General features: G+C 31.2%; 1 protein-coding gene across 1 annotated transcript; it reads left to right on the top strand.

Moving 5' to 3' along the window:
• Positions 1 to 161: 161 nt before the first annotated feature.
• On the top strand, positions 162 to 21,150 carry LOC129229222 (ATP synthase subunit O, mitochondrial-like). Its single transcript, XM_054863487.1, has 8 exons — positions 162 to 296; positions 3,002 to 3,049; positions 4,703 to 4,813; positions 12,740 to 12,812; positions 16,029 to 16,088; positions 18,042 to 18,154; positions 19,138 to 19,224; positions 20,905 to 21,150. The coding sequence occupies exons 1-8, from the start codon at positions 267 to 269 to the stop codon at positions 21,016 to 21,018; spliced, it is 636 nt and encodes a 211-aa protein (XP_054719462.1). The 5' UTR covers positions 162 to 266; the 3' UTR covers positions 21,019 to 21,150.
• The last annotated feature ends 359 nt before the right edge of the window (positions 21,151 to 21,509 follow it).

The raw sequence follows: 21,509 nt of genomic DNA, 5'->3' as shown, positions 1-21,509 counted from the left end.
AGAGTGCCTAGGGACTCTATATACAACGACTATACTTTTAAGACATAAATAGCAGATTTGAATATTGCATCTTTTTTGACTTCTTGAAATTTAATGAAACTTTACGCATTAAAATACAACTATGAAAAAAAAATCGATAAAGCTATGTTATGCATTATTAAATTTTTCGATGGCAATACTAATGTTTGTCGACCTTCCTTTTCGTAAACTTGGAGGAGAATTCTTCTAGAAATTAATATCTTTGGTCATAGTTTGCTTTTTGAAGAATGAATGCGACAAAAAACATAATCACTGCTGTAAGTTCAAGCTTATTCTTCCAGTACATAGTTATTTTGCATGTGGTCCATTAAATTTCATTATCCGAGTGGAACGAGCCGGGAGCATAGATCTATGTTTTGTTGTCAGCAAAAAATGTTGCATTTTTTTTTCTCACTTTTGAAACGTAGATTATTTAAAGGAGCAAAAAAAGCCTCTAATTGTATTGATTTATTGAAATGAACTCGGTCTCTTCCTGTAAATATTTATTCTCGATAATGTAGAAGTGCTCTATCGAGTAGATTTTTGACCGATACGGAATATTAATCGATTTAAAAAAAAAAAAATAATAATAATACAATTGACATACACCTCAAAATCTTTCACTAATGGGAATAGCAATTTGGATCTTGAACATGCTATCATTTTGTTAAATTTTTATGGACCCTTCAAAAAGAATTTGAATTTTATAGGGGAAAAAAATCCTTTGAATTTTCTCTTAAAGAAATGTGAAGCAACCCTGTTTTGAGTTTTCTATGTTTTCAAGAATGTTATATTATAAAATGAATACAGTCGAACTTGCTTGTAATGAGACAGGAGGTACCACGATATTTGCTCGCTATTGGTTTGCTTGTTTTAAATTTCTCTACAGTGGAAAAGAATTTGGTTTATTCCTATGAACTGTCTTATTGTATCTTTCTTGCGCTATTGATGTTTTTCAAGGAATATTCATTGACCAAAACAGCGTTTCGCAAATTGTGTTCCGTGGAATTCTAGGGTTTCGTGGAGATCTTTTAGAGGTTCCACAAAACTTGCATCCTTTGTTCAAATTAAACACTGAAAATTAGATAAAAATAAAGTTCGAGCAAAACTTAATTAGTATTCTTTGAATGAACAGCAGAGTAAATATGAACAATTAAACAAAAATACCTCAACAGACTTACTAAACGTGACACAAAAATTGAATTGTTATCCTTAAATCCCAATATTAAATTTATCTGCGACTACAACTTATCTCATTAAACTCATTTGAACTTTAAATCTTTCCCTTAAAATATTTTAAAAATTAAATTTTTTTCAACAAGTTTTGTGTTAATTTTCGAAGTTACTTTTTGAATTTGCAGTGAATATTATTCGAAATACATTTCATTTTCCTTGCAAGTACATTTTCAGAATGTGCACGAAGATTATTTTCCAGTACCTTTAGACCCTTAGAGGGAAATTTCTAAGACACATTAAAGTTAAGGTTAAGGAGAGAATTTCAAACAGCCCTTCAAATATATGCAATTATGAAAACCCATGTTTAAAATTAAAGAAAAAATGCAAGGGGAGAAAAAAACTCCTAGGAAGCATTTAAAGGCAAATTACAAGTACTTCAAAGCAGCAGAGAAGAAGAGAACTAAAATTAGTTGATCAAAAAATCTTTATGGAAGTTCTGTGAACATTGATGAATGATGTCTCTGAACCTTTTATTTTGTTTACTTCCAGGATGTTTTGTTAGATAAAGTTGTGAGCATGAGGAACGGTATCATCAAAATATCTTTACAATGGAATGCAAATATCAGGGTTATTGGGCTGAGTTACTGCTCATCAAATGCTGCTGAACTATTACAAGAGTTGGCCCTTTTTAGACATACAAAAAGCAATCGAAAATTAAGCTTTTACAGCAATAAGCCAGAAACAACCACTGCTTTCCGAAAAATAAGCATTGTTTAATAAAGCAGGGCGAGACCTATTTGATAACATTTATTGCACAGGATTTTTTTTTTCTTTATAACATTACCTTTACATCAATGTGCATCTTTCTCCAGTAGGCTTTTATGTATCTTGAAAACAAAAGCTAATAAAAAAAAAATCCACTACCATATTCGTTTTCCTCGACCCAAAATTTGTAGAAATTGACTATTTAAAACCAGGAGGCAGAAAAAAAGTCCTTTTTTGCTAACTAGTGTAATCAAAGAAATTAAGAAACACTGAACCAAAACATTGTAATTTTCGCCCCAAACTTAAACGGTTGAAGTTTTTTTTTTTTTGCATATAAAAAGACGTTGAGTATGTTGATAGTAGTTCAGCTTGAAATTCTTCATAATTTTTGTAATTGTCGTCACTTTCATTGACTGTTTCATTTGTATTAGTTTGAATTTGAGCTACAATATAATCGGAAATAAGTATATCGGAAATGATAACTTTGAGGTTAACAAATGTAATTTTTCAATGCTTCCCTTACTACAAATAATAGTTAAAAAAAAAAAATGCTGGCATCACTTGTTTTAAAGATTTAAGACTCCTCATTTTGCTGGAAATCAATAGAAATTTTATGAATCTCAAAAATATTGCTCGTTTTAAGTGGGTTGTGCTCGTTAAAAGCGAGTTTTGCTCCCATACACTTAACAGTGTACCAACCAAATATTTCTGATTTACTTGTTAAAACAGAGTTCTGGTTAAATCAGGGCTCGTTATAAGAGAGTTTGATTTTAGTACAGGGAATATCTATGAATGAGCTACAAACTGACTTTGAATAATTTTCTGTCCCTGAACTTTGTTGGATATTCAACGAATACAATATTTTATTGGATATGTCTACAATTTTCTGAAGTAGTTAACTTAAATTATAATTTATTGAGTTATTACATTATGTTAGGGGGGGGGGTGTCTGATATTTTGTCAATTTGCAATCCAATTTTATAATTTAACTGAATACTGAAAATATTGCTGTAACTTCATTTGATGTTCTTGATTATTTCAGGCTAGGCAGTTTAGTAGTTCTACACTTAGAACAGCAGCTGTCATAAAGGTAAATATTCATTTATTTTTTTGCTTGAGTACAAGTGTCTGCTTTTTCACATTATTGCTACTGCTCCATGATAGAAGATATTTAGTCAGAAAATCATGTTTGACTGTACCTGTATTTTGCCCCTTTATCACCCTTACAGAGATGAGAATTTTCCAGCTTTTGCCAGAATTCCAGCATTCTATGTTTGTTTTGTAAAGTTTTCCTTTTTCTGGCTTGAGAATGATCCACTAATTCTTTTTAAAACTGAAAAGATTCTGATTTTTCTTATATTTGTAGTCCCTGTTTCCTAATTTTTCCCTCTGAATCTTCATCTACCTCAATTTCGGCCATAAACTGTTTGTGGCTGAAATAACCGGTTATGGCCATAAACCATTTTTCCCAAAATATATGTTTAAAATGTATATTTTGGAAACATGCCAACATAGAAACACGTGCATCGCCGAAAGTTGCATGCCTTGTTTGAGATTTCAATCCTTTTGTATCCTGAAAACATCAATTATTCCTTCAATTATTTTGAAAGTTTTGAGGAATCTACAAATTCACGTCAGCTCATTTCAAGCACAGTCATGATCAATTACTAAGTAGTAGACCATCCCCAATAAGGGAACCCATATTTAACTAGTTAGAATCTGAAAAATGTCATTATTTCATAAATCAAATTTTATTTAAAAATTTGAAAATACAATCCCATTGAGATCCCAATTTTAAACTTTGCACAAATAAAGATAAAATACACACAAATTTTTGAAACTTTTTAAAAAACATTCATTATATGTTTTCTGAGAAATTTAAAATTTAAATTATTTTATAAAAATGAATTTTTTTTTTGAAATTAGTCATGTTGCATATCCTATGGAATAACAACTAATGTACTTTAAAATGCTTTTTGCCAAATCTTTCTATCTATATTAGGTGCCGACTTATCGTCCATTTTATGTTCAAGCATCCATGAAAAAAAGAGGGTTTTTTGAAAAACTCAGTCTCATAAATAAAATAAAGAGATCTAAAAATTTGGACTTTTGATTACCTCGAAGGGTACAATCGATGAGCCAAATTTCAAAGAAATACAGAAAGGTGAGGGAAAAAATTTCTCAAATTTTGGATCACTTGACATGGAATGTGATCCGTTAGTAGTTTAAAAAAAAATTCTGTTGAGCCAAAAATTTTCTGCGAATGCCGTTCGAACGTTCCTCTATATTATGTGAGACTGCCCTCGTCCTGCTTCCTGTGCAAAAATTAAACCCATTAATAGCTTTCATTTTGATATATTGAAACCGTTTGGTAAGAATTTCAATGCATCGGGCCAAACATGTCGGACACTAGGACCAAGTTTTCGGACATCACAAAGGTTACTGTAGTCTTTAATGGAACATCTAAACACTACCGTCAGCAGCAAACAGCACCAGTAAGCTTGGAAATATGCCAACATACATTTAAACTAAGATTAATCCCTATTGATTTGTTGCAGGTGGTTCAAATAAATTCAGTCCTGCCATTTACATTTAAAACATTTTAATCTCTGTTTCAATTTTTGGAGATTATACAGATATTTACTCTTATATATTTTAGTTTTTAATCTATTATGTATAGCATATAAGTTAAAATTAAATCTAATTATAATTTAAGAGTTAACAGCTGTTTAACTTTTTTCAGCCACCTGTTCCAGTTTTTGGTGTGGAAGGTCGTTATGCTACAGCTCTATATTCAGCTGCAATGAAGGAAAAGAAGATTGATGCTGTTGAAAAGGATATAAAAGATTTGAAAGTAATAATTGTTTACATGTTGCATAAAACTAAAGTAAAAGGAAAAAATCTTTCAAGATATCTTATCCTTCAGGTCAGACATTCTCAACTGCCGGTCAACTACCATTAGTCCATGAAATATTTGAACCGATCCTTACATTTTCACTTAAAATATTTTTCTGAATTGCATCATTAAAAGTTTTGAGAAAAGGAAGAAAAAGATAGTGCACAATATTTTTTACATAATTTTAGGATCTAGAATCCAAATTCTTTTGTATGGAGGTTGACGGCATTTGAGCATGATTGCATTTGTCAACTTGTAAGTCAAACAATTTTTGTTTTAACTGAACCGGAACTTGTAATTTTTTTCTATTCCTGCTCTTTCTTTCCAAGGCTTATTTGCTTACAGATAATAAACATATTATTCCTTTTCTGTGCATTGTAGTATTGTTATATCCCTTGAAGAAAATCTGATATTATGATGAAACCAAGGGCGTTCATATAGGGCATATAGGGGGGCAAGAGGGGGCTCAAGCTCAGCCCCCCTAAAAATGGGAACTTCCTTGCTTTTAGTACTTTTTTCTTTGCAAAAATGTAAAAACATTTCTTTTCCTGCCATTAATGAATAATTTATTAAAAATTTCCAGCTTTAATAACTCTAATCTGTACTGAAATTGGTTTCTATGGAGAAAATATCCTGTTAAACCATGGGTAAAATATCTGAGCCCCACCCCTTAAAATTTTAAATATAGGTGCCCATAAATGAAACTGGATAGTTTTGGCAATGTCTATTGCCAACTTTGAGTATAAAACATTATCTGGGGGTAGTCCAGGCTGTGCTTTGCTGCTGTTATACACTCAAGCCTGCTTAATAGAATATCGGTTAAAAAAATATCCGCTTAGTATAATAAGTGTTGTTATTTGTTATTTTGATCCCAAATAATGGAATATCTCTCTTATTAGAATAATTTTTCAAGATTGCCTGGCTTAGCACCTCCACAGGATAGGTATCTTAACATCTAATACCTGTCTAATTTGTGGTTCTGGCAATATGAATGCTTCTCATTTCCTCTCCTGCTCAAAACTTGACACAACTGATCAAAAACTAAAATTACTCTAAAAGCTTTATTGGTCTGCTCGATTTGTCAAGGACTCCCTGAAATGACTTCCTCTTTATTTCTGCTACAATTGTAAAATCCTCTACTTTACAGATTTCTTTTGGATTTTAAATTGTTGCTTTTGTTGTATGTTCAATTGTTTATTGTAGTCACTTTTCCTGTTTTTGGCTGCCTTTTGCATGGATTAATATCTTCCTGAATAAAGCCATATGTACCAACAGAATAATTATTCATCTCAAATAGACTATTCCATTATGCAGACTTGACTGTAGCTTGGTTTTCAGAGATATGCTGGGGAGTATGTTCAGTGTCGGGGCAGTTGTTAGTTTTGGTCCTTTTTGATACCGTCAGCAGAAATTTTCATATTTCTGCATGGTGTTTCATTCTTAGTCTTATAAGAGTAGTAGCTCTGTTCGTATTAATATTTAGTTCCCTTAAAAAATCGCCTGTCAAGGTATGATGGGTGAAAATTGCTTCTACATTTGAACGAAGCTATTGCCTGTTTGGTGATGTTTTGATACTTGAAATTGTAACCCTAACCTCCTGGTAAACACCAGTGGATTAACCCTAATTTCCAGTAGATAGCGTTAATAGTTTTTGTTTCTTCATTCCCCTGAAATGACAATCTTACCAGTAAAACTGTTAAGTTACCGGATCAAGTTCAGCCTTGTCACAAAAAAACCTTTCCCTGCATGTTAAACATTATCAAAACATATTAACAAATTATCATGCCGTGACGCGAGTTTCATTGTTGAAACACGCGGATTACTCTATCATTGGCTATTATTTATGTGAGGATTGATTTGGTATTGAGTTTCTTTGTTGGGAGGAAAGGTTTAGATTTTGCAAAGGCATTTGCATCCACCAGGGAAGTTGAAACGTCAGACTGATACAGATATCTGGCCTTTTTCGACAAACACTTTGCAGTTTTATTAAAATCCCGACCCATGCGAACAAGGATCCATTGCAGTATTCAATTTCAGGTCGAGTTGTCGCGGAAGCTAAAATAGTGTCAAAAATTGGGTTTGAGATACTTTTACAGATTGCCTGCAGGGTAGACTTTGAGTCACTAAGAAATAGATTCCATTTGATTGATGTGACGGAGGCAGTTTTAAGTAGACTTTTTGTGCCTTGTGTGTAGCTAACAGTTCTCCAGAAAAAGTTGTTGCAATTCTTCCAACTCCAGCTGTAATCTCAATCCTTTGCTCATCAAAGAACAGCAACAGAGCTTTGCTAAACGTAGAGTTTGATTATTCATTGGTATAAACAGTAACTTGATTGTATGGTAAGAGAGAAGCTACGTGGTTTTAGTCCCAATTCCTTCTGTTTCTTTCAAAGGTCTTTTTTGAAACAGTGTCCAATAAGGTGTTTTCAGTTGTTCTTTGTGTGAAATGGAGTTTCACTATTTTGAGTTTTTCCAGAGTTAGGTCAATTTTTTCTCTAACCTCTTTATCAAACAGCAAGGGAGAGGATCTTTTAAGCCTGAACTCACAATTCCAGTTTGATGAGATATAGGATGTATATCAATGCTGAGAATATTGTTTGTGGATTTGATGGTTAGCTTTTCTCTTTTTGCTTCTAATGGTCTAAACCCTTTTTTTTTTTTTTTGTTAGATTTTCATGTGACTGGTGGAAGACACGGCTTCAGAAATAATTTTTGCTGCCCTAGCTTGTAACGTTCTGTTCAAACTTCTCTGTTGAAGATGAGCAAGAGTGTGACCAGGTCGGGACATAGCATATATTCTACAATTGGCTTTAAAATAGTTGTGTAGGTGGTCTTTCAATGTTTTGGATGCTTGCACCCCATTTTGCCAGAACATTCTTGTATGTATTGAAGGAAGAAAAGTTCATCTAGAATGATTCTTAGGCATTGTGGCTTAGAGACTTTTCCAGGGCCGGATCCATAAATTTTGGCCCCCCGGCAACAAAACCAGTGTATATTTGCAACGTGTTATAATTCTTAGTGCTAGTTTTTTTTTGAGCAATCACGATTGCTTATTGTTCTCATTTGACAGTCCTTGACGTTGGGATTACTTTTCAGCTTGGACCAGCAGCACCACCGCCCACCGGTGCGGCGGCACGGCTGCTCTCGTCGTGACCACTGTCCCCCGGAATCCACTTCTGCTGGGTGGTGGCGTCCATGTCCTACACACGCATGCTCATACACACTCGCCAACACGTGAGCGCCTTTACACACATACACAGGCCTACGTGCACACACTTAAGCCTGCACACACACAACTATACACACATAACCACCCAGGAGGAGGGACATACTTGGGGGGGGGGGAGTCATTTCTAGAAACAATAACTGTAATGAGTAGGGTCTTGTCGCAATTCGTGATTGCGAAAAACATAATTTGAATTCAAAGTTTCAGAGTTCAAATTAGAGTTGATTAGAGGAAGAGGGTCACAGGTTTTCTTTTTTTTTTAAATTTTTTAAACAAAAATGTCTTGGGCAATTGGGATACCCCTTAAGGACGTGCCCCCCCCCCCACCCGTCTGCAGGTACGCAGATCTGGGCCTGGACTTTTCTTGCAGTCCAGCCTCTTAAGGCAATGGCATCCTTTCTCCCTATGAATCTGTTAGTGTTGTTATGAAGAAATAACACTAATGATATTTCTAGTGGCCTATTGAGTAGTATTCATTCATTTATTTTTGAGAACATAAAAATCACCAACAATCTACAAATCTTTTTTGACAAATTGTCCTGATGCGTAGGTTAAAAAAAGATAAGGAAATGCGGCTCTAGGTATAGTCATGAAAAAAGAGAAAGTTTAATGAGTCCTAATCTAAAATTAAGATAGAAAACAAAAAAGGTTTTATTATTTTTGTTTAATCAGCTGAAAAATGTGAATTTTCTATATTATGTTAGCTCCAAAACTCTTGTATTATATTAGATTTATTTGGTGTATGTTTGAAATATCTGTTTATGGTTAGATACTTATTAACACTCTTTTATTAGCTTCACCTGTATGTATCTTGTAATGGAATCTTGCAACTCAAATTTCGCCCACTTCCTGCGATCATATTTTTTTGAAATTTGGCACACAACCTTAGATCCGATGACAATGTAATATTCTATAATCAAATTAATTAACTATTAATTGATAGTTTATTCCAATTTTAACCAATGTTTTGACCTTAATTCCAACAATGTGAAAAGGAAAACTTTTAAAAATATATATTAAAAATTGAACTTAAAAATTATTTAAAAACATCTATAAAAACCTTTGATTTTACTGCATCAGAGAAAATTTGTTCCGTTGTTCCAAGGTAATTAGAACATGAGTTATAATTGTTTTTAACTAATTTCATGCCAAAATTTAGGTGAGCCTTCAATTGGCAATTTATTGCTGATCAGGGCATTGTTGAACAATACTTTTATTGAAATGTATCTTAAATTTTCAAAGTAATATAAATACGATTTCATCACACGTACATCGATGACCGAGATGAATTAGTCAATTACTCTACCAACAATTTATCAACGCAGTTGAATGTTTTTAAAGCTTGGCCTACTACACTTTAAGGAGTATTCTTTTTGGAGTTCGAGAGACAGCGTTTTAAATGCTGCCTGACACCTTTAGTCACCCTTTTTTTTTGGCAAATTTCATGAATATAAAATATTTTGAATTATGTTGAAATGAATATTTTTTCATAAAACAAGTTAAATTAAACAGAAAAGAAAGGAAGAAAAAGGGAAAAAGGAAAAATAAAATAACTTAAAAAAAAAAAAAAAAACCACGCTTTTGTAGCAAAATGAACTAAAAAGTAAAAAATAATCTTTTGATAGTAATTGACCAAATACTTAATTTTAATGTAATAGAAAAAAGTGTGGGGGGCTTCTAATCAGTTGTCTTGAATTTCTTCCATTTGTTGTCCATGCAAAAATGTAAGTAGGCAGCACCCCACATTTTTTAAAATTATATTAAAATTAAGTTGTTTGGTCAATTACTATCAAAAGATTATGTTTTACTTTTTAGTTCATTTTGCTACAAAAGCGTGTGTGTTTTTTTTTTTTAAGTTTTAAAAACTGTTATTTTATTTTTAGAATTATGATAAAAATAGTGTGCTTATAACCTGACTAATGTGCAAAGTGATTGTCGATGTTTATCAATAATTTAAGTTCATAAATGATCCTTATAGAGAAATATTATGAGATTTTGAACATGTTAAAACAATAAGTTGTGGTAAGTTTTGTCCCCCAAATCTCCCTTCCCTCTTCTCCCAAGTTGAAAATAAAAAGCTAAGGTGCTGCAACAACTTGAAAATTTAGTACAGAAGAGTGTCAAACATTTGAGTTTTGAAAGTCCAAGGTTATGTTTAATTCAAAGAGCATTAATGTATATTCTTTGATAGCTAAAAAAAAGATCTGCACTAATGTCTGAAATCCCATTATATGGCTACTGTATGCAGGGGCGGCATTTCAGCATTTCATTTGGGGGGTCGAGTTTCTTAAATATGTATAACTACAGTGTGGTATCAAACACACATAAGTTAACAAAGTGTGATCATGAAATCGGTTTAATTAAATAAAAATTAGTGTTTAGAAACAATTAAAATTTTGATTCATTTTCTAATCAGTTATCATACAAAACATCTCGATACTAAAGTTGTTATACCTTTTGGAAAAGTTTTAATGCATGATTTTTGGAATTCGCAAAAGCAGGGAATCGTGTTATTAATCTATCGGTGCTCAGTGTCGTGCTATTTTGCCAGTACAGCTAAATAGAAAAGTTTTTTTTTCCCATTGTGCTTCGAAATTAACCTTCTGAGAAATAAAAAAAATCTTTCTCTACTAGTTGAGCTGATTGGAATAGTTAAAAAATAATTGAAGTAACTAAGTTATGTATGAAAACACTTTTTATATATTGCTGTTCAAAATCACCCAAGCAACATCAAAAACTGTGACGGGCTTAATTTTTCATCATTGAATAATCTAGTCTCGTCGGCGGTCGCAGCTTTAATGAGATGTCATCTGCCTCCAGGTCTAGTAGTCACTATTCCAGATTGACGAAACTACAGTCTCTGGATGCAATAATCGGTCTGTCGGCATATTGCTTGTAATTTTTCTTGCCTCATGCTAAAAATTTTACTCATAATTGAAACATTTTATTTTACGTTTTCAAAATCCAATCCTGATAGTATAAAGCCAACCATACAGAAAAATAATTATCATCAAATCTTGTGTTAATTTCATTCGAAACTGAATCTATTACTTTATACAAAATATTAAAAAATTCTATGTTTGACTTCACATCATCATCACTAATTTTTTCCGCCTTTTTTAAATCGGCACGAAGGAAGAATTTTTTTTTAAAGTGTCACGCTTGATTGAAATATACATCTATGTAAAATCTATTTTCAGTTTCAATTGTAGATTGAACTATGGTAGTATGGTGCACAGATCAATTGTAGATTGAACTGTGGCTTGAATAGTCCGAAAACTAAGGGTAGCGGATTGAAGATGTTTTGATAGAGTAAAGCATTTTTCAAAAACTTTCCTTAATACAAACAAATTGAATAAAAATTCAAACGAAGTCATACATGCTAAAGGGCATGAGCTTTTTCACCACTGAAAGAATCGTTTTGCAATAATTCTTCCAGTTGTCAAATCACTGCTTTGAAGTTATAGAGAAAATTTTTATGGTTTTACATTTGAAGATCATCTTGCGCCATTCCAAGATTGCATAATTATAGAGCCCCATAAAAGGTATTTGTTGAGATGTTTTTTTTAATTCAATAATCAAATGCATTTTTAAGAAGTTTCTATGAAAGCATTGAACAACTGAAACGGGTTTCTAGCAGAAGAAAGCGATGAACACTCATTAAATAAATATACACTTCAAAAGTGAGCGTAAAAGTGAATGTAAAATATCAAGAAATTTTCTTGTGAAAACCATGGAGCCATACCACTTTGCACGGGCCTCTCATATTGGACATACCATCGTTACACTGTGGGCACACAAGTATGAAATATTTAGCTTATATGAGGAAATATCTTCTTCAGTTAAAATTAACCATGTTTCTCTATCAGTTTTCTCTCTTCTGAAAAGGCTGAAAAATACTTTATGAATTTCTAAATCATCATCCAAATAACGAAAAACACTTTTTCTAGTCTGAGAATGTGTCGAGTTTCATCAAATAGTTACTGAGAACCAGCGAGATTTTTTTTTTTTAAGGAACATTGATTTCCGACATACATAAATTGAATTCACCCACTTTCTATCATTCTGCTCAAAAAATTTGGGGGTGCGACCGCCCCCTCTTGACCCCCCTATTTGCCGCCCCTGACTGTATGACTTCCTTAACTACACACAGTAAAGTAGAATAATTTACAAGATATATTGAAAAGTCGATGTCAACAACATTCCTCTAGTGGAGGGAAATATTCATCAACTATTAGAGATATATTGAGGTATGCCTTGGAGATGTTTACTTGATGTGAAAAGGGGCACAAAATTACAGTTTGTTATTTATATCATTTTTTGTTATTTGATTGATTGTTAAGATTTAATGTATGGAATGCATTTTATTCATCTCGGTGTTTTTGATTTATCAGCTGTATAGTGTATAATGTCCGTATTCTTTTATACTATGTGTATAAAGGAATCGGGATGTTCTCTGAGATTACATAGCATTTCAACAATAGGTTTATTTATTTTTTTTAAGGAATTTTTGTTTTTATTTAATTATTCCCTTTTAATAAAATTTTGTATTTAACAAAAAAATTTGTTTATGTTTATTAAGTTGTTCAAACCACACATTTATTAAGTTTTTCAATCATCACAAAACTTAGTAAATAGTTTAAAATTTCATTATTTTAGGATGTTTTGAGAAAAGATGTGAAATTACGTGAATTTGTCTTGAATCCTTTGCTGAAAGTGAACATTAAAGTTGGTAAGTAAATGTTATAGTCTATGGTCCATAAATATTGGAACCATTTTGTACAACATAAGTAGTTTTAGAAGTTTTGGTTTTGAATAAATTATTTTTAGCAGTGCAATTGCATAAACGGTTCTTAGTACAAAACTAAATTTTTGTGTGCAAATTCATACTTTTGACTGATAAGCCCAGAAGCAGAAGCAGCCTGATGCTGCAGAGTGCATCACAGACTGTTGAGGAAGTCTGCAGACTATTTCCTAGATGGGGTAGAATAAAACCTAAAATTTTTAGCAGAAAAAAAAAATCTTGAATTTGGCAAACAAAGACTTGTACTCTTACTTTCAGGAATATTATTCACAAGTATCTTGAAATTTTTAAGTTCAGCGTCTTTTTTTTTTTTTGTATTACTGGAGCCAATTTTAATTTTAAGATTACTCTAATGTCGGATTATCTTGGTCTGCTTTTGGATTTTTTGATCCACGTCACAGACTACTGAAAAAATTTTTGCTGCAGGGCTGATGAGTACTTTTCAGATTCATAAGTACCAAGGAACTGTTAATTTAATAATTTTTCATGGATCAGATTAAGATAATTAAGGTTTGTATCTTGATAGAATGACTGATAAAATAATAATATGACAAGATTTTTTTTGGATTTTTTTCTCTTTCACACACATATAAAAAGGACAATCTGCAAAATATTTTCTTTTTCCGAAAAATGAAGATTATGTGCAAAAATATTTCTTTCCCTGCTCAAAATGCTCACTCTTGCCCCCCCCCCCCCAAAAAAAATGTGATTGACTACTGGTATTTTTTATCTTAAGTATGTTGGTATATTGTGAGACCCTCTTAATATTATCTTTTTAATGGAAGTGTTGATTCATATTTATGATAACAGAAGACTGACTCTTTATTGAATCTTTATCCCTCTAAAATATACGCGTACAATAATTTGTAATTTTTGTACTTCACTAACACTGTTTTCATGAATTTATTGTTTTTTTAAGTCTAAGAATAGTTTTGATCTTTTTGCAAATATTTTGTGTGTTTAACACATTTTGTACCAAAAAAAAAAGCTGAAGTTTTAAAATTGTATGCCAAAATAAATAAATAAATAAATAAATAAATAAATAAATAAAAAAAAAAGAAAAATTAATATGAAGTTTGACAGCTTGAATTCAAATTATGTTTTTCGCAATCACGAGTGTGTGTGGGGGGTATGTGTGTTTGTGTGTAGGGGGTATGTGTGTGTGTAGGCATGTGTGTTTGTGTCTGTGTGCTGGCATAAGTTTGTGGGTAGTTGTGTATATGAATGTGTGTGTGTGAGGGTTATGTGTGTGTAGGCATATGTGTTTGTGTGCAGGCATGAATGTGTGGGTAGTTGTATGTGTGTAGGTGTATGTGTTTGTGTGTGTAGTTGTGTATGTAAGCGCGTGTATGTAAGACATGGATGCAAACTGGAGACGGCTTTCGCTATAGGAGCAGCATCGTTAGGACCTGGTCGACGATTGTGCTGGCAGAGGGTGGCGGTGGGAAAAATAAAATCGAAGAACATCAAAAAGCAGTCAAGTGAGAACAATAAGCAATTGTGATTGCTCAAAAAAAAGAAAAGAAAAACGCCCTCTTACTATGAAATGCGAATCTTTCCCATCATCAAGTGAATACTTTTAAGTTTATGATTTGATTGTTCCACACTTTGTTCGCAAACTGGCAACACTTTCCTGTTATCATGCCGAGTGATTCATGACAAAAACAGATTATTTGCGAATGATCCTTCATGATTTGTTGCCTATCCTAGAATTATTAAAAGTTGGCTCATTAGGTTGTTGATAACTTTTTAAATTTTAAAGATATCGAGCTGGAATTTTATTATGAGTTACAAGATCTATCTGGGCTTTGGATTATGAAGGTCATAAATAGCTATCTTTCGCACATGCACAGTGAATAAGAAATTGCTTTAAACTTTCATATTTCATTAAATTTTGAGTTTTTCAATTTCAAATTTTATTATGTTTCTCTTGTATGCTGTCAAATATTCTGAAAGTTTAGCAACATTTGACGGAAACTGTGCGTGTTATAAGGCGAAAAACCGTCAAAAAACATATGTGTTTTTGAAAGAAATGCTTATATTTCTGTGGGTATAAGAGCTACTTTCAAAAAATATAAAAATAAATTCCACATAGTTTGTTAATTTATTCCTGAAATTTATAGTTATTCCCAGCTATTTACAATGAAGGATGAGCAAAAAACCTTTTTTTTTGTTTTCTCAATTTGTTGCTGATCCTCTAAATGAATAGTAGATTCAATGTTTCTTGAAAAATGCCAGCTGGGATATATCTTTTATTTGAAAAAATTACAGAGCAATTGGTCTCTTATTTCTCGAAAAATCCGTAAATATGTGAATTTTAAAATGTGTTCCAATACTTTTGATCATATAGTGCATAATGGAGAGATAGAGTATGGATATTTGTTTTTTGATAAAAATGATAACTATTCCTTAATTTTTCCTGAAAAACTCCTGTAACATTTTTAAATTAAAAGATAATTTCATAGCTTTCATTTCTGTTTTCATCCCCAAACTCTTATGCAGTTACTCTCATCTGGTAATGTTGTGAATTTGGCCCTGAAACTGCTGTTGTCTTTTTTGTTTCAAAAGTAATCTTAGAAAATGAATTTTAATAATGCAGAGAGAGCTCCTCATTGTCACGAAAGTGAGATAAAGTTGACTACAGTTAACTCTCGATTATCCACGGAATTGAGTAGCACAAGTGCCGCAAATAATAAAAATCACATGTAAACCTCAAAAAAGCTAAAATGAGGAACAAATAAGATGAAAATTGTCCTTCCTCAAAAACTTGGCTGTATTGAAGAATAATACTTTCTTCAAACAGTGAAAATATATACAGTACAGTGAAAATGTTTGCATTTTTGCACAACAGAACTTAATATCACTAAACCTGGATAAACTGTCTCATGAAAAACTTCTACTGTATATTTAATTTTATATTTTTTTGACTAATTGTTTTATATATTTACTGGAATACTTTTTGATAGAATGAGTTTCGTTTTCGAAAGACAAAAACATCCTTGTGCATCAACCCTGGAGGCAAGCAAAAGAATTGTTTTTTTGTTGCTACTATCGAGTGATTGTCTGTAGTTTAAAAAATAAAAGTTTGATAGGAACTTATTAGTTTGTTCCTTTTTAATGCAATAGTATGTTCTTTTTTTCCAGATGCCTTGAGGAAAGCGTTTGCCAAAAAGAATTACAGTCCATTGACTTTAAATTTAGTAGGTGAGTTTTAAAATGAAAAACAGAATACTTTACCTTTACATAACTGAAGTTTTTTTTTTAATGCTCATTGTTTAGCCAGTAAAAGAATAGATGCACTGCTTAATGTTCTTTTTTCAGGTATGAAGGTTTTTTTACATTTTTGCTGACATCTGCTTTTTTAATAATTTATTAAGAAAAGTTTATTTAAAAAGTGTATTGAATTTTTTGTCTGGTTTTGTGCTCAATCAAAATCCATTAAGAAATTGGGATCAAAAATATGAACAAATGGGTTGTCTTAGTTTTAGATTCTGCTGATTTTCATCTTATAACATCAATAGTGAAAATGCTTATATTATACTGTGTAACATAGCTAGATAATATAGACGCATGGATACATTTGATGCTGTGCAGATACATTTGTTGTAAATATGTGTATTAGATGAAAATTATTAATATTGTCCATATTAAAAACTTTATCTTCAAAATTTGAATATAAATTAATGAAAAATGTTTATTATTGCTTTCACGAATGCATGATTGAAAGCAGAAAGCATTTTCTTACTAAAAATGTTATATGTTGCATGTGATAGTTTTGAGCTATGGGTGCAGATACTTTGTTTTTATCTTACTATGCTGTGTAATTGTATTTACTAAACAAAAAAAGTGTCCTACATATGAGATCCCTCTCCTGGCTTCGTTGTGTTAATCAAAATTCTTATCTCATTAAATTTTCTTTTTCATTTAAAAATCTGAGCTAAACTCAATTCCTTAAACAAGTTGACACTTATTTTAAACTGTCATGCAACTTTATTTTTTCCTTATTTCATTTTTGACCATCCAGTGATAAAATGAATGCAGAACTGAGCTCTTATTACATTAGAAATCTATTGGTGTTTCTGTGCTTGATCAATTCTTGCAAATATTTTTCAGTTTGCAAAATTTAAATTCAGTTTGAAATAATTTTTAATAGACATAATTAATTTTTTTTGTTGGTTGGAAGCATGCAGACATAGACTATATGGATAGTCAAAAATTACATGTTGTGCATGAGATTTCAATCCTTTAGTGTCCGTTTTTTTTTTTTTTTTTTTGAAAATTTGAAAGTAATTTTAACATAAAGTTACTTTAAGTGTGCTCATTTAATTTATATTTTAATAATTTTCTAATATTTTCCCTTAATAGTAGTTATTGTTAAATTATTGATAATATTGATATTGGGTCTACTGCATGTTATCGGGTTTAAAATTTAAACAAAAGCTTGTTATTGATTACATCCTAAAAAGGGCTTCACATGATCTAAATTGACATAAAATTCGAAGGAGAGAACACTTTTTAGAGTCCACTGCTCTCCATAGCTAGAGATTATAGATACATGCATGCACGGATACATTTGGTACTGTGAAGATACATTTGCTGTAGATATGTGCATTGGCTGAAAGTTATTAGTAATAATTCACATATTTAACACTGATAATCTTCAAAATTTGAAGATAAATTAATGAAAACTGTTCGTTATTGCTTTCACGGAGCAAGGATTTTCTTACTAAAAATTTTACCTACCCACTGCATGTTGATTTTTATTCCTGTAGATAGTTTTGAGCTATTTGCTCAGATACTTTATATTTTTATCTTACTTTGCTGCTCTCTATTTTTTTCTGAATCTGTCTTCTGTTGCATCTCTCCTCAATCATGTAGGACAGCACCAGCTACATTTGGGCCTATGTAACTAGGATTGATTAGTGGAAGTTGTTTGACACTGTATATGTATTGCACTTTTGTATATTTGGGTAAACAAAAAGTTTTACCTTAAGTGTTTGAATCAGTTTTGGAATGTTAATACATTAAAATGAAGTATCAATCCCAAAATTTAGCTTTAAAAAGGAAGTGTAAAAAAGGAAGTGGAAATAAAAAAAATCTATAAAAAAAAGTATATCTGAATAGAATGAACCCTAAAAATTACTTTTTGCTTTACAGTATCCTTGGCTGAAAATGGCCGTCTAAAATCCCTAATGCCAGTGATTGATTGTTTCAATGGTGTTATGAGTTCTATTAGAGGAGAAATTGTATGTGAGATTGTATCAGCTAAGGTAATTTTTTTATTACTTATAACTTATATATGAAATAGTGCATATGTAATGCATGTCAGGATGAAATTGTTTTTGGTAAGGTTATTGATTTATTCATTCATTGTGAATTTAAATTTTTTTCTTCCTTACAGAATTGATTAAAATTAAACTTTTTGTGAAGCTAGACACAAAACTGAAAATATTGTAATATTAATTCATAAAGTGAATTATATGAAACTGATATACCATATATTTCCATGGATAAAGCCCCTTTTTCTGACTCGAAATTGGGAGAGAGGTATAACCTAATATATGGATCCATTAATATTGCAAAAAGCTTGAGATTCTTTTGCTCTCTGCTTAAGATAGCTACACTTGTCACAATTAAACTATTTGCAATGGTTGAATTCATGTAATAAGTTTTCCTCTGGTACAGGCAACATAGGACAGAAATCCTGAGCTGCCATTCTGAATTTTGCATTATGCCCTTTACCATCTCATGGCATTATTACATTTAAACACCTACTGTATGAAAAGGGTAGGAAAACTTAACTATTTTTTTTTCTATTAAACAAAATAACAAAATAGAATTTTTTTTTCTGATAAACTGAAACAATGTTAAACTGTGTTAGTTGTCAAAAAATTAACTTCACAATATTTTACGAGTGGCATCCAAGCCTACGTACATTATTCATAGCGGTGATACTTTAAATTGCTACAGCACAGTAGTTTAGAATCACTGTTCTAATGATAACTTGCTTTGTATTTACTAAAAGATCAATTTTAAAGAAATTTAAAATGCTCAAGTTTTTGAACTTATTTGAAAATTGAAAGTAAATTGTATTCAAACACATTAGTTATATTTTTGTTTTAAAAGCAACCAGAGTTGTGAAAACTTGTTGCTTTTATGTTTCAGTAGCTATTGCATGTGCAGATGTGTTTGTTTTAAAAACTATGATCTATTGAAGAAACAAGTTATTTCTTGTATTTCCCCCCTTTTTTAGCCACTTGATGCTCCTACGCTTGCTGAATTTGAAAAGACACTGAAAGGATTTGTTCAAAAGAATGAAAAAGTACTATTGCAAACTAAGGTATACTTTAAGAACAAGTTTGTTTTGTTGCTGGTAATTGTATCAAATAAAGTGTTGTTAAGAAGTAAAAAACTTTTGTGTTGAAAGTATGGTAGTCTCAAAAATCCAAGGTGATTGTGACTCACCCCACCTTGGATTACTGAAAACTTAGATTATCCAGAAGATCCTTCCAGATTAATATTTTACACTTTGTAAATATTGTCTTCACAAAAGATATTAACACTGAAATTTCAGCATAAATTTTTCTTTTACGTACCTCTAAACGAATTTTGAATGTTTTCTTCACTATGTCTCTGTACCTATTTATGTCTGCAAATTTGTATGCAACCAAGCATGCATTTTGACAGTGCCTGAATCCATTTCGATAAGTTTTGTCATTACGTCTACAACTATGTGCTTGTATATATGTCACATAAAACAAAAGGGGTTGGTTGTAAAAGTTTTAAAATTTAACATAGATGTTTCGTATAATATAGATAAGTTGTGATTCTTCTATTTTTACTCTAATCGGGTATTCCAAAAGGCATGTTACAATCTTTGTGGTTAATCTATGTCAAGTTATTATTTCCAAGTCATCTCTTAATACATATTTAGTAGTCGATGAATATTTCATGTCACTGAAGGAGTGTTGTTGCAACCAACATCTCAATGCATTTTTTATTATTTACTGTGTGATTAAAAGAGTTAGACAGTTGTAAAAGATTTCTCGTTTCAGATTTTAATGAAAATAATTTTTTTGGAACTATAAAATATAACTGAATATATAAAGTAAGCAACACCTCGAATTAAGCGGAACCTTGAACTTTCAAGAACTGGGTTTGTACAATTTTGGCTTTGTCAATGTACCAAATTGTAAGCTTTCATTTGAAAATCATTTGCATGAAAACCAAAAGTTATGCTAAAATTTTATTACCATGGAAATTTAGTTATTTAACACATATTAATGAGGAGCATCATTTAGATTTTCAGTTAAAATCTAAGTTGAAAAACTTTCTGCATAAAATTAAGACTATCCTGAGACATGACTGCATAGAATGGACATTTAAAAAAAGTTCTTGCTTTAAACAGCAATTACTATGCCTACTTGTTCATATTGTGTCTTGAGCAGCATGCTGATTTTAGGCCTCAATCTTACAAGAATTATTCGAATTATTCACCGCTGTGAATTTAAAGCAAGGGAAAAAATTTCAAGTTGAAATTTTTTGATCAGAATGTTAAGTGAGATTTCTATGTGGACTATGTTTAAATGAATTTTTCTGTGTGGCATTTTGGAAAGTATTGCAAAACTCTCACAATCCCACATTCTGGCTTGAATCCTGGTTTAAATATATGTATTTTTAAAAAAAAATTATTAGAACTATTCTTTAGTTCCTCCACTTAGTCAATTAGATTTATATTTTAGTTTTTTTCAAGATCTTTATAGTTATCTAATTTTTTTGCTTTAGATCACACCTCTTAGGTTCCATGGATAAAAATTAGCGTGACTCACTCATACAGCTAGATTTTCATTCTAAAACAGTGTGACAGTATCAGTCTGTTGATGAAATATACCTAGTTTTATTAATTGCATTTTACATACCAAGTTCAGTAATACATCCCACGAAAAAAAAAAAAAAACCCTAAAGTTGCAGTAAAATGATTTTATTTTATTTTTTGCTGAAATTTGTTTTTGTTTTTTAGGTTGACCCATCTCTGATTGGGGGAGTAATTGTAACCATTGGAGACAGATATATAGATATGTCAATTGCATCTAAAATTAAAGCATACAATTCTATTTTGCGAGAAATTGTGTAGTAATTATGAATTTCAATCTTTGTAGGGAAATTTTTTCGATAATTCTGAATTATTGTACAATATTAAGTTTAGAACACAATAAAATTTTATATAGTGATACATTTCTTTCTTCATTCTAAAATATTTTATGAATTTGTAGAACTTTTTCATGTACACTTAAGCATATTATTCGGACATAGGTATGTATATATTTAGTTAATCCAATCAATGTTTTTGTTTCTTCATCTTTTTTCTTTTATTATTTATTGAACGTTTTAGTCAACAAAAGATTCACTATATCTGAAAAGACAAACTTTAATAATGTCTCAAGGCATTTGCAAATTGTAAAATACAAAATGAAATAAAATATTAATAGCATAAATAAATGTTGTGATTTTTTGTAAAGGAGAAAAACATGACATGCATCATGACATACAGTAAACTTCAAATGGAACTTGAGGAGAAAAAAAATTTCCTGCAGATGCATCTGACAAATCATGAGGAAGAGGATA

This window comes from Uloborus diversus, chromosome 1, assembly GCF_026930045.1.
Source record: "Uloborus diversus isolate 005 chromosome 1, Udiv.v.3.1, whole genome shotgun sequence".
Lineage (NCBI taxonomy): Eukaryota > Metazoa > Arthropoda > Arachnida > Araneae > Uloboridae > Uloborus > Uloborus diversus.
This window is presented reverse-complemented; position numbering and strand designations above follow the sequence as displayed.